This window comes from Euprymna scolopes, chromosome 30 (assembly GCF_053919585.1).
Source record: "Euprymna scolopes isolate OS-2025 chromosome 30, ASM5391958v1, whole genome shotgun sequence".
Lineage (NCBI taxonomy): Eukaryota > Metazoa > Mollusca > Cephalopoda > Sepiida > Sepiolidae > Euprymna > Euprymna scolopes.
Window position 1 is genome coordinate 100,573,409 of NC_136511.1, and position 15,391 is coordinate 100,588,799.

The window sequence follows — 15,391 nt, forward strand, 5'->3', positions numbered from 1 at the left end:
AAGGAATGAGTCGATATAAGTGAAGTAACTCCTTAATTAAAAAATCAGAATTACTTCCCTTTAGTTAGCACGTAATACAACTGAAAAGCCGACACCTAAACTCACTCCTAATGAAATCTGCGTCATTTTCAAGATAAGGAATGAATACTTTTCTGTAAATTATATTATATTATTCATCAATGCCGATAAAGAAAATATCAATTTTGTTTTATCTAGACATATAAACATACACACATACACACATTGACCTTATATTATAGATTAGAAGAATACCCCGTGTCGTGACAGGTGAATTAATTCCTTAAACAGAAAATTTTACCTGTTATTTCGACGTAGAGATATTAAAAATCAATAAATAAACTAAATTTTGTATCTAGGATCCTTATTTCAATTTTGATCAGTATTATATGATTTTGATTCTAGAAAATGTCTAAAAATTAAGATTGAATCTTAAAAGGTATTAAGAATAAATTTACGTTCAATCAATCTTGATTAATAGATGTCTAATGATTATGGAAGTTATCGCAAATAGTTGAATATTTTAGACTTTTGTTACTTTTACATATTCGGCACTTTTAACCGTATTAAAACCTTTAAAATCTATTAAAACCTATTAAAACCTTTTAAAATATTTAAAACCTATTAAAACCTTTAAAACCTATTAAAACCTATTAAAACCTTTAAAACCTATTAAAACCTTTAAAACCTATTAAAACCTATTAAAACCTTTAAAACTTATTAAAATCTTTCAAACCCATTAAAATTTTCCAAAGCAACTGAAAATTGGAAAATATTTATTAATTAATGTCTAATATCTATTATTAATATTTCACAAAAAAAGACGTATCTGAATTTTCACGAATGACTTCCACTCCACTATGTTGCTTTTACATAGCACTAAATAAAAGCGTATACAACTCATATTACCGTTTTTAAAGCAAGCAAATATGTTTTAAAGTTCCTGATAATAGTTTAATCAATTTAGAAGTGATTCCTATACATACAAATATCTATCTTTACTATTATATAAAAGGAAATTTGTATGTGTGTGATTTTGTTCTCTATGGACTCCTAAACGGCGGGCCGATTTTTTTAAATTTCACACAAATGTACTTGATGTGCTTAGCAAGGTTTTGTATCGGAATGTCTCCGATAATATCGATAATCGGTGATTGAAAAAATCCGCTAGAAGAAGGAACAGCAATTTTGACTAAAGGTAACGCTTTATACAGCCTAATATCAAAAGTGCATTTGCAAAGTTTTATTATCGCACATGTAGAAAGCCCAGAATATAAAATCAAGTTGTCTTTGATATGACAGAGGCGTGTTGCACGCACACACGCACACACGCACATACATACATACGTACATATATATATATATATATATATATGTATATATATATATATATTGTAGAAATTGACTTGTTATTAAATGCGTTAGATTATTCATGCCACTTTTACAGGCATTTAAGGATGTTATTATTGTTATTAAAATTTATTTTATTGATTTGTGTTTTTTGTTATTGTTTTGTTTTAATAAACAATGCTTCACATATTTTGAGTTTATTAGTTATTAAGACTATGCTCGAGAATAGACGTGTTGTTTGCTAAAAGTTTTCTAAATTGAAAGCGGGAATAGAAATGTTGGTTAGTAAGGTGTTTAGCAATGGTGCTATTTTCAGAAAGATGCATAGTTAATCTCGACAAGGTTGTGGTAGTAAAGCCTATATATATGTTTTTTTCCTTTACTGTCAGAGATACAGTTTTTCAATGGACATTTAAACAAATAATATTTAATAACAATTTAATAACTCATTATATATATATATATATATATATATATATATATATATATAGAGAGAGAGAGAGGGGGGGAGAGAGGGAGAGAGAGAGAGACTTTTATAAATATTCTAAAATTGAATCACCGAAGTTAAACGACGATGATCTTGGTCAGTACCAGATGGGTAACATTTTAGTATATCAGGCTATTTAATTGTAAGGATGCCGTTAAGGTCGTTAAATCCTCTCGCCTGAACGGGATACACGTGCGATTAGGCACGCCTTGTGAATTTCATATTTGTTTGAAACTTCATTCTTCGGAGGAAGTCAGTTGAATCCGCCCAGTAAACGTGTCGCACCACAAAAGGGGCGGGTGCTTTTATTCGTGTAAATCTTAATCCACGTGCCAGAGGCAAAGGGGAAAATAAAAGAATATATTAACTCGTAGGAATGTGGGTTCTGGTAGAAGAGAAATTCATGAGGAATTTAGAATTGCAAAAATGAAAAACCTCTTACCCAATGATCTGTCCATTGTTGCATAATGACAGCTGGTCCCAAAGATCTCGCTGGATTCATACTGGCACCCGTATAATTCAACTGAAAAGTAATAATAATAATAATAATAATAATAATAATAATAATAATAATAACGTTTATCTATAGGTTGCCGCATAAGTTACGGTTTACAAACAGCCAAATACATTATGCTTCTGAATTTTTTGGATTAATAATTTGCGGCTTTTTACAATAGAGTCACGGTTTCTCAAGCCTGGAGGCCACTCAAGTATAAGAGTTAATGAGTGTCAGGGGAGACAACACCGTGATGAAACATATGACGGTAGATATTGGGAAGAAATTAATTATCTAAGAGGACAACTCAACAAGAACTTGTTTGCGTTGGACTTGAAAATTACCATGTTATAGTCAGCTGGGAAACAGCTCCACGGTATTGTGTTCCACGTTCTGGGATAAAGGTTTTGCTTATGGAATTTTCGTTTAGTTTTAAGGAATGATATGTTAACCTTACTTAAGATTACTTTGGATTACTTAAGATTTCTGCCGGTCATTGCTTACAGAAAGGCAGCATACTGCCCGTATATTTAATTAGCAATTAATACAAAAACATGATGACAAAAGGTTTTAAAAAATATCAGCTAGAATCGAAACAAAAAAATTTGCGCTCCAGGTGCGTTCTCTACCAATGTCGGTAACGAGACAAAGATAATTAAATCTAAAGAAGAACTCTTCAAGTCTTTAAGGAATTAATTTATGTGCGCATGCGCAGAAAAAAGTATAAACATGTTGGCCAGTAGAACATTTCGCAATTCAACATGCCGATATGTATACGTTATTCATCAACCCAAACAAAGATTTTATGCGTTATAAACCATCCTTGGTGAATAATTACTATTTCCTGGTAATTGCAGTGCTATGTGACTAGTAGTTTAAGAGCTTGCCTGTTGAATATTTACACACACATACGTCTACTATTTTATTTATATAGATTAGTTACGCGAAATTGTATTTTGTATGAAAATGAACGTCTAATCTGAGTTAAATTTGTCGTATAATTATTTGAATGAAGTAAATGTTTCAGGAAAATTTTCTAAAAAAAAAACAACACAGAACCACGAACGCGCATGCGAAAATTTGTAAGGAAATTTTATCAGAAAAATACGAAATAATAAAAACACAAGCATTGGAAAAATTTACATTTTTTGTTTGAAATTAATCTTTGTTCATCTAATCGATAAATAAATAACACAAACACACACTCATGCACACACACACAATATATATATATATATATATATATATATATATATATATATATATATATATATACATGTTTTCGTATATGTGATGTAGCATCCGAAATTCTTATTTATCAAAAAATAAATAAATAAAATGCACGCATTCGGAAACGTTAGAATTTTTGTATGAAATTAATATTTGTGTATCTAATCGGTTAAAGAATAAAGAAAATATATAGATATGTATTCGTATATTTGTCTTTGTAAATAAAAGAAGAACAACGTTTGAAATTCTTAGTACTTTAAAAATAACAGTACACGCATGTATTCGGAAACGTAATAATTTTTGGTACTTGTGCAGTGTGCTAAAGTAATCACATTATTTAGAAAGACATTCTTAACATGGAGAGGGGCTTGTTAACTATTCTGTTTAGTTTCATCTAAGATTTTAATTAAAAAAAAAAGATACCATAAAGTGTAATTTAACTTTGAAATCCTATCCGAAATGTAACACGGTGCGTCCACTGCAAAAACAGTGACTATTTCTTTGACATTTATAATTGTTTATCTAATCGGTTAAAGAATATTGAAATATATATAAGTATGTCTTTGTATATTTGAATTAATGTCTAAAATGTTTATGTAAAAATAAAGAAAAACGTACGCATTCGGGAGCGTTAAATTTTTTTATTTGAAAATGATATTTTTTGTCTAATCGATGAATGAATAATAAAAAAAAGATATATAGGTTTGTCTTCGTATTTACAAATTCAAAATCGCGAGTAAAATTTACGTGTTATTTCCTTCTTTTTTACAGACTTAGATTTCAGATTATAAAAAAATTGGGGTTGAGTTTTCAATTATAACGCTGTACTAAATTGAACACGAAATTTGTGGCCACGATGAAAAAAATGTAAACTTTCTTATGTGACCGGAAGTTAGACGTTCCATTTTTGGAGTAGTGGCCATTTCAATTTTTTTTTTTTTTTTTTTTTTTGGTAATTTCCTTTGGTAATGTAATTTCCAAGAGAGACGGGATTCTTTTAAGTGAGAGAGGATGCTTTCAAGCGAGACGGCGTGATAGATAGATAGATAGATAGATAGATAGATAGATAGATAGATAGATAGATAGATAGATGAGAGCGAGAAAGGGGTAGATATATAGATGAAAGAGGAAAGAGGGAAGAGGAGAGTAACGAAATCTCCATGTTAAAAAACGACCTTGATGTCTAACTCTGTCCCGTGGAGAGACATTGTAAAAAGGAACTCTTTTCTTTTTTACCCCCTCCGTTATAATCTGGCCACATGCCATTTTTTTCATCATTGCCACAAATTTCTTGTTCAACTTAGTACAACGTTATAATTGAAAACTCACATGAAAAGTTATAGAAAAAAAAATTTGTTCAATTTTTTTTAATAATTTGAAACTTAAGTCTGTAATCGACGATATTAACAGGAAAAAAAAATTTAAGTGAAAATTGTAGAATCTCACCTTTTTTCTTCTAGAAAAGATGAATGTCTTACTTTTTAACCCTAAATTGTTAGGTGTAACACAAATTTTTGTTTCAAAAATTTTACAGTAAAGTTTTTTTCTGGGATCAACAGAATTTTTAAAAATTATTGTTTTTAGAAAAAATGTAAAATTTGTTAAAATTATTATTTTTAAAAAAAAATGTAAAAATTTTTTAAAATTATTGTTTTTAGAAAATGTAAAAAATTTCTGAAAATCATTTGTTAAATGAAAAGCATAAAAAAAAGAAATCTTTTTCAAAAAAATTTAATTAATTTTTTTTTTTAAAGACTTTTTATTGCCGGTGGAAGAACTTTCTAGAGATGAGGATATTTCCTTAGAAATCTTTACTTCGGTCGATTGTTGACCGGTCATCGACAGCAGAGAGGGAGGAGATGGGGTAGAGGAAATGGAAGGAAGCTCTCCAACCGGTTCAATGAAAAAAAAATTAGATTTAACGTTTCAACATTTGAACAACGCTCAGCTTAAACCGATGATTGCCGATCGCGCCTAATCCATGCTTGACAGGATGCGAATCACTGCGAATCTGACACATGCGCATAAAACGAAAATGTCGGCTACTGGGAATAAGCATCTTACATGTAAATTTGCCGATGTCTGTAGGCGATATACATCTATGTAAACAAAGATATTATAAGCTATAAATCATCCCTGGTGCATAAATATTATTTCCTGAGAATTTCAGTGTTATGCGACCAGTAGTTTAAGAGTTTACCTGTTAGATATTTACACACACATATACGTCTACTGCTTTATTCATATAGATGAAGAAGAAGAAGAAGAAGATGAAGAAGAAGAAGGAGAAAAGAAAAGGAATATGCCGTATTGCCACTTTCATTGTATTTATTAATAATGTTTATGCTCTAATTTATATGAATAAATTATTTAAATATATTTTTATATATTTATATGTTTATTAAAATATTTTAGCACCTTAAAAAAATGTGGGCCCTCTTCCTTCTCTAAAACATATATGGCTTTCGAATCGACAACAGCTTTGATCATTTCTGTAGTAGAAACGTAAATATATGTAGATGTTTGTACAACCAACTTAAAAAGAATCTTGTTTAAGAAGTTTTCAAAATGAAATTGAAAATTTTATAGATTGTGAAAATAAAGTGTTTGTTGACTGAACGATATTTTCCCAGAAATTTATTCTTATTTGAACCACGTAAATTCTTTCGGGTTGAGAACAAATGACGTCAAAGTTCTCTTTCAATTTCTCCCACAAGGGAACAAATAAGTTTTCGTGGTCGAACGATATTTTTTCAGGAATTAATTTTTATTTCAGTCACTTAAATTATTTCTAGAGATTGTACTCAATCGATAGTAGTGATTTAAAAATATAATATATAAAAGGCTATATGTCTGTCTGTCCGTCTGTCTGTCTATTCCATATTTTCAAACGCTATCTCTACCAAAACTAAAAGGCGCAGAGCGGCGCTAGGGACCTCAAATGATTGGATTTTTATAGACCATTCTTTTATGGGTCTTTAGCCAATTAAATAGTTTTTAAATTGAAAAAAAAATCGTTATATATTTTTTTTTACATTCATCTTAGTTTATTTTTTCTTTTTAATTTTTAATTAATTCATATGCGTGTCACGTTGGTACAGTGGTTGCGTCATTAGCTTCGAATGTCATAGTTTTGCTTTCGGTTTCGATTCTAGCTGATGGAAATCACAACTCTATAATAATATATACGAAATCTGAACAAATTTAAATATCATAATTAAGCGTATTTTACGACCGGGCAAAGCCTGGACCCCCCCACCACCACCATCCGCTAGTATAGAAATAAATCGATGCCGCTTTCATTCTGAAACTCGATCTGTACCCGGTATTTTCCGATCGTAAAATATGCTTAAACATGATATTTTCATTTATCCAATTAGTTCGTTCGAAATTCTGTGCAGATTCCCGAGTTCGGCAGAAAAATTCCCGGGTTCGATAAGATACATATGATAAATGCCGAAGGTTGCATCGACCGAAACGTTGTGAAAATAACACTCAAGATGAGAACAGTATACCATATACCAAATTTAGCTAATATTCTGTACAAATAATTGATTCTGCTTTATTGACCTTAGTCTGGTACATTTAAACACTTCTATCTACTTCATGGAACTATCCACTACAATAAGATAAATGCTATTTCAAACTGAACCAGACTGTACTAATTCTCTTTTGGACTAGTTACTCTGTGAGTCTCGATCTAGCTGGATGAAAAGGTAATTGAGTGGAATTTTGTGTTGCAAAAAAGAAAAGCAAATGAAAATATTCATTGAAATGTTTCGAAAGGTAGAAGAAATATTTTCACATGTTCATTGCATCTTGTTATCGATTTTAATATCGATTATCTGCATCGTTTGTTGGAAAAGGGTATCGACCCCATTTCCGGAAAATTAGCCAATTCTTCCCTTTGCCAAAGACAATTACTGAAAGGATGCTATTTCTTCTCACGTTTTTTGGAAGAAGAAAAATAAATTAAAAAAATATGGAGTCATGAAATAACAAACTCAATTTTCTGCTTTTTTTTTTTTATTCGCGAGAATTTTAGGAGTTAATTGTTTTTGTTGTGTTTTTGTTTTTGTATTTATAGTGTATTTCATGTACATCGCAACATTTAGAATTGGCGATTAGCCGATTACAAAATAGTATTGAATTATTTCATTGGCCGGTTGTATTGTCAATGCAGAGACAGCCCGTTATGTTGTTTACACCAAAAGTATCAGTAAAACCGTCATTGATCTTGTAATAATTTGAAGTGTCTAATCCTTGGCCCATTTTCTAAATTCGGCATCGCCTTATGTATATCAGGTGAAGTCGAATACAACAGTGAAAATGAATAGATTTATGAAAGTTAATAACGGATTTTCTTTTTTTCGATGATCATTTCCCGGTGTTATTTCACATGACAAATATATTTTTATACGTTCATCAATTTGGGAGATGAGGATAAATTATTCCTATGACTTGAATTCCTCGAACTAATGTTTTCATTTTGAGTGTTATTTTCACAACGTTTCGGTCAGTGTAGTCTCTAATCTTCTTTGGTTGTATCTTGTATGTAGCTCGGAAACCTTAATGTTGAACTTGGGAATCTTTCTGTTGAACTCAAAAATCTGCATGGAATTTCGAACAGAACCGTTTATTTAATCTAGTAGGATAGCAAGCTCTCTTTCCGTCAACTATGACTGGGTAGAAGTCAATAAACTCGCAATTGTGCTTTGAGTGTTGCTCGCACTGAGGATTGAACCTTCAACTACTAGAAGTGTGTAACTCTGCAACTGAATTTTATCAAGTACTTGCTGGTTATATCGACTGAAACGTTGTAACTAATACGAATATATTATGTCCCAATGTTTTAACTTCATGTAAACATTGTGTAAACTTGAATTAGAATTTGTAAATTAAGAAGCAAACTTTTTTAATGAACGAAGAAAGAAAATAGAGCAAACGCAAACTCATTCCATACCCGATGAAGACATATATCGTCAAAATTTAGCTGTTTTTAATTTTTAAATAAATATTTTTTTTTATATGTGTTATATTGGCTTCCAATATATATGTATTCTTTAAATTTTATTTCTTCAGGGACCACACGAACATCATACAGTGATACACATAGATATTGAGATTTTATTAGTGATGGGATAGTTCCAATAATTTTCCTGATTTCGATACAATTTCCGATTCCGATTTAAAAAATTTGAAATATTTAACTATACTATTTACATTACATTTATATACTATTTGATTACTTGTTTTATTTAATCTTCTGATTACAGCAAAACTGCATCGGCATATATTTTCGCAAACGTAAAATGCATTTGTAGGGAGTAATTTATAGATTCTGGTTTCGCATCGAAAAGTACACACTAATTTTTCGATTCCAATACTGATTCCGATACACGAAAAAGATCCGATTTTTCGATTCCCATTTTCGATTAATCGTCCCAACACTAGTTTTCATATAGAGAGAAATTTGGTGTTATTTTCAATTCCATTTTGACTTTTATGAATTTTTTTTTTGGGGGGGGGATTATTTTCTCTGACTGAAAATCCGAACTGACAAATTTTATGTTTTATTTTTTTTTTAATTAGAATCAATAAACACTTGAAGAGATTAACTCCAGCTAATCGATATAAGTACACTGTGAACTAGTTTTGCATTTCTGTGCTCCAATTTCTTTGGATTAGGGCGGCGAATAAAAGATTTGCTGATTCATAGCGTAAGTGTCAGGAAGAAGACGAATGCATGCACTTTGTACAAGTTTTACCAAAATAATGCGAGGTGTAAAAAATTAGATCAAATCAAATTTATTGATAAAATAAAATGGAAAAGTTAAACAAGCTCTGTAAAAAGAATTATACGTATATTAAAGATAATTTATAAAAAGCAATACATTGCAAAGGTGTAACAGATAGATATAAACTGAAGCAAATTAAGAACTATATGGTGGAATGAGCTATGCACACACACACACACTATACCACACAAACATGTATATGTATGCATGCATATATATATATATGTATATATATACATATATATATATATATATATATATATATATATATATATATATATATATATATATATATATACTCTAATTGCATTGTTATATTATTACGTGCGTCCGTGTGGTCTGATGGCAGTTCCGTATAATATAATATTTCGGGAACATTTCCCTTCCCTAGATTTGAACCGTAGTAAATGAAGATGGAGATATTTTACTTCTGTCCGTGATAGTTATGAAACACAAACTCAAATAATACCGGGCTAAGACTGATAGATGTAATTTGTATTCTTCTACGTGTCTTATGTCTTGTAAATAAAATGTCTACATCAAATCGACTGTGAATATCCTTGTTTCTTCCACTCTTTCTTTTGTCATTCATATGCGACACATACACACAAATATTCGTCTCGGGCATAATCATAACTTATCATAATATTGATAATCTTAGAGCATGTCATAACTTACCATAATATTGATAATCTTAGGGCATATCATAACTTACCATAATATTGATAATCTCAGAGCATATCATAACTTACCATAATATTGATAATCTTAGGGCATATCATAACTTACCATAATATTGATAATCTTAGGGCATATCATAACTTACCATAATATTGATAATCTTAGAGCATATCATAACTTACCATAATATTGATAATCTTAGAGCATATCATAACTTACCATAATATTGATAATCTTAGAGCATATCATAACTTACCATAATATTGATAATCTTAGGGCATATCATAAGTATTAATGGCTTCCAGAAGTATAATATTTTGTAAAGCATTAATAGTTATGATATGTCAACACATCCATTCATAAGATGTTGATTTAAATTTCCGTTGATGTTAATATCACTCTAGCTGCTTACATTATATATAATCGTATCTTTCAGTTTCCGAAAATATAGGTTTTTCTTTTGGGGGTGGGTACTATTGGGTCATCATATATTAAGTCGAAAATTCACTCGAGGATAAGGATAATGAGATGAAGTAACTGTCACGTGTAAGATGAGGAACATTACAAGATTAATATCGACTAATGGTATGAACTATGTTTGGTTAGTTTTGGAGTGGTCCACGATAAGAATTTGTTTGTATTAGATTTGAAGACGACTACGTTTTAATCTGCAGGGAGGTAACCCAGCAATAATGTGTTCTAAAGAAACTTCTGCAAAAAAACTTTATCCATGGAAACTCCGATTGACACTAATCATATGGAGGACGAAATGAACGTCTTTTTCCGTGGTGATGAGTTATACCCAGAGTCTGGATGGTGCTGGTTGTTCGTTCGTCAAAACAATAACCATCTGATCATCCTGGGAGTTTGTTAAAAGTGGAGCTGGTTTGCACAAAGCCAGTCTCGCTCTCTCGTCCCAACCAACCTGATCTAGCGGCAGGACAAAGCCGAGACAGCTGGAGGCGAAGTGAGATACAGGAGCTATCGAAATTATTGGTATCATCCTAGATACAGAGCCTGGTATTCCCAAATGGTCACCCGACGCGGACGCGCGTGTGCATACGCATACGAAATAACATCACCAGTAGGGAAAAACAAAGACTTTAAAAAGGCGATCATATTAGGGACAGGAAGAACGTTCGAGATTACGTGAGAGGCGTGGATACGTTCGAAAAGACGAGCAGGAGGAGAAGGACGTCACAGCGGTAACGAGAATGAGGAAATAAATGTCGTGCTACAACAAAATAAGCGAGTTGAAGTACCTTTCTTTTCTTTGTCTACTTTGCGACTGAGGCCACAACGTGTTGGTGCCGAACAACGTTACACTAGTACTGGCCAGGTTTAATATTGCTTAACGTTGGTGATCTAATGAGAACCAGCGTGCCAGCGTGATTATGTCGTTTATAATAATAAGCAAATAACATATTGAATAGAACGAAAAAATAACAAAATCCTCTTCGATTGATTCGACATTTTGTTTCAATCAAAAAACGTTGTTAAAGAATAAGCTTTTAAAACGAAACCAGATCGAATATACAAACAGATGGAAACGATAGAAAACAATAAGGTTGTTTATTTGCATGAGTGTGTTGAACAATGATTGGTGGGATATTAAATAATAAATGTGCAGAGTAAGGGTCGTGGATAAAAAGGGGTACTAAGGAGGAAAGATATGGTGAGTGGTGGGGAAAAGAAGAGAGGGCGAAATGCAAAAAGGAAATGAGAAAAAAACGGAGAGAAATATGATTGACAAGGTTTGACCTGAGCTTCACCTATCTCCATTTTATATGAAGATATTAAGTTGTAACATTTAATGCTACTAAGCATTTAATGTTTCTTTCCTTTAACAATTACAAGAAACCTTCTCAGCCACCTCTAACGATGACTAATAATACACTACATTAAAGTTCATCGTTCAAACTTCTCAGCTTAATATTTATAGGCATTATGAATTGAAACAAATACATTGCCAAGGCTGCTGCAAAGAAGGTGAGCTCCTTCTACCTAGGAAATTACTCACACCTGAGAGTATTTTATGTTTTTACAAAACCACGATTCACTCATGCATGGAGTATTGTTGCCACATCTGGGCTGGTGCATCGACCACTAGTCTCCCCTCTTAGACAGATTCCAAAAATGAGTGTACAATCTTATAGGTCTCGCATTATTAACTTCACACCAAATCCTGTCCCATCGCCGCAATGTCAGTTTTACAAGTATAATAGAATATACTCTGGTGAACCCATTGTACTTCTACGCCATCGACTAGCAGCAAAATGTCACCCCTTCACTGTAGGCATCCCTAGATACCCGAAAACCTTCTAGTTTAATAGAGTATTCCCTAAGACTACTAGATTTTGAAATTCCACCCCTATTTCCTGCTTCGACACTTTCCTGCAAAAACTACAAAAACATAACGTCGTCATCTTCCCTAACGGTGATATGCATGCGACTGGAGATCGCTTGTGAATATTTCCATGAAACTCCCTCGTTTAAAGGGAGCCGATTCAACCCATCGAGGGTTATTTCCGCTTCGCGGGCAAAGTTCTTATTGCTTTATTCCTGCTATATAGAAATGCGTTTTGTCGAATATTTACTTCTTTAAACAATCGATAATCATACTTAGGTAACCCTTTGCGTTTGCCGAACTTCATTTAATGGAAGAGCATATAACACATGATTTGATGCATGTGTTGAGTACGTATGCGTCAAATTAATCATCTGCTAAAGGATAAACCGTGTTCTGGTATCGATCGTTATATCCATTTCATATGCGATCAAAGCTGCTTGAGAAAATCTTTTTGCTTCTCGGTTGCATATAAATAGTGAACCGTAACAAAATAAAATTCTTTACGCACACAGCGAGGGTGTTTATACGCACTTCTCTGGTGTCAGCACATCTCTTCATCGTCGCAGTCTCGTCCATTGTTTGCTGTAGAAATAAGTTATTTTCATGAAAAAAGAGAATAAGGAGACGTTCGCTGAGTTTGTTTTTAAGTTTTATTTGGAGAGAATTGACCCAGAAGAGAGAGATTAATGTTACTTTAGCTAATTATTTATTATTCACTTTCTAAATCTTACTGGAATGAGTGACGTATACGGACAAAGACATCAATAACATTCGCTGACATTATGTTTTCCACATGATTCGGTGTGTCTCATTCGCACAGCTTCCACGGAGACCCGAGGTTTGAAAACGTGTGTTTCTTTCGGTTTCTTTATTTTTATATTTTTATATTAGGGGATTCTCGACAAGGGCCAACATTTTTTATTAAACAATAAAATGACGGAGATGTTTCTTACAAAATTGCAACTAGTTTTACTTTCAAAAAATCTTCAGAATTTTGAAAAAAAATGTTTTCACCAATCTGTTATTTCCAAAATGTTGGCAATCAATCATCTAAGAGGTCTGTAAAATAAACGCGGTAAATTGTTATGACTTTTTCATTGGAGATAATCATTTACTCTGATTGCGTTTCAGTAAAACAAAAATTATTAAATCTCTTCTCTTCATCTTTTTTATTTATATTTTGTGATTATTTTATTTATTTAATTATTTTTTATTAAATTCTTGTCCAATAACAAACGTTGAATTGTTCTACAAGTGATTTTTTTTATCCTCATGGAAAAGATTAATTTATCTGTTCTGTATTTTTAAACCCCAAAATTACGTTTACTTAAAAGGTTGCGAGGTTTACCCTTTTTAATTCCATAAAAATAAACGCAATATAACTCGACTATTTATGTTCCAGGTCGTCGCTGTCTCACTTCGCCGTTTTATAAGTAACTGTGTCGTCTAATGGTTCTCGATCATCTCATCTGTTAACTTAGATAAATAAACTTCTCATGCATGAAAGACACAAGGAGACGTTTGCTGAGTTTTCTTCAGGAGTTTTATTGAAGTAAAGAGTATTATTCTTTCTGTCGTTGATTATTAAAGGAACCCCCCTTCTAGACTATGGCAATTCTTATTTTTGTTGGAATTCCCTCACATTAAAAACCAACTTTGTACCTAACTTTGCTCTCGTAGCAAGTTTATAAGGACAATCTAGTAAGTAAAATAAATTCGTCGTAGGTAGTACATTAATCTGGCTCAAACTTAAATTTTGTCAAACTTTCACACTTGACAATTCCTATGATGTTATATTTCTTATTTGCTCTGAACTATTAAGTAAGTAAAACCCAAATAGCATTTAAAGTTATGACTCACACTAGCCATTTTTTTTCTAATTACTGTGGCGTGTGGTTGGCAATATAACATATTACACTTAATTAATTGGTTTAATTATTGATAATATGGATACAAACATAATAAACTTTTATTTTTTTACATTTTATTTTTTTAAGATTTAGAATATGGAAATGTTTTTTTTTTACATTTTATATTTTTTTAAAGATTTAGAATATGGAAATATTTTATTTCAAAAAATAATTTAGGGCTACTAGACTTTTAAATTCGATTCCACTACTTGTTTTTATTTGTTTTATTTGTTATATTTGTTTTACTTTTTTACTTGTTTTATTTTTTTTTTACTTATTTTTATTTGTTATATTTGCTTGTTTTATTTGTTTTACGATGAAAAAATAAAAATTTATTTTATTTTTTTACATTTCTATAATAAAAAAAACATTTTAAAAAAGTTTATTATTTTTTAATTGTTTCATAACACAAGAAGTGCTAAAACTATTTTTAATATATTTCTATATAGTTTCGTATTTCGTTTTATGTTTAGTGACTACCGTTTCATGTTTAGTAACTACTGTATTTACATCAACCGTATCGATTTCCGCCGTTGTAATTTTGGGAACTCAATTGTTAGAGATTGCCCAAACTTCTACTTGTTATCGTTTAAAGCCGAAATAGTTTGTCAGGGTTCTGCTTTTATTCTAGCTCCCATGCGAGAGCAAATGATGCGTATAGAAAGCCAAAGATCTCAAACTTCGACCAATAAACGGACCAAGAGTTACACATTTTTAACGAACGTCGATTTCGATATTACCTCGCAAGCAAAATCGAATAGAACTAAATAGTAGGCCAGTCGCCAAACCAGCTGTCGAATAACGAATTATGCCTGATTTTATAGATACGAAAACAAATCATTTGTATAACCGGTATCGACTCCTTTCATTCCCCGGTTATCTGTCTACCACTGCTGGTTTAAAACGGGCTATTTATTTTTGCTAGTCACATCTGCTATTAGTCTCTCATTCTTAAACAGGATTCAAAAACGAGTCTCTAACCTAATAAGTCTTGCACTGTCAACCAAACTCCAACCATATCGACGAAGTGTTGTATCCTTGTGCCTATCTGACAAGTATTTTGATGGAAGA

At 31.6% G+C, this 15,391-nt stretch overlaps 1 protein-coding gene across 1 annotated transcript in view; it reads right to left on the reverse strand.

The window, feature by feature from the left end:
• LOC145254906 (aquaporin AQPAe.a-like) overlaps positions 1–15,391 on the reverse strand; it is a 247,235-nt gene that overhangs the window by 52,499 nt on the left and 179,345 nt on the right. The window contains exon 2 of the mRNA XM_080113847.1: positions 2,298–2,378. Within this exon, the coding sequence (XP_079969973.1) occupies positions 2,298–2,378 (81 nt within the window). The remainder of the gene's footprint in view (positions 1–2,297; positions 2,379–15,391) is intronic.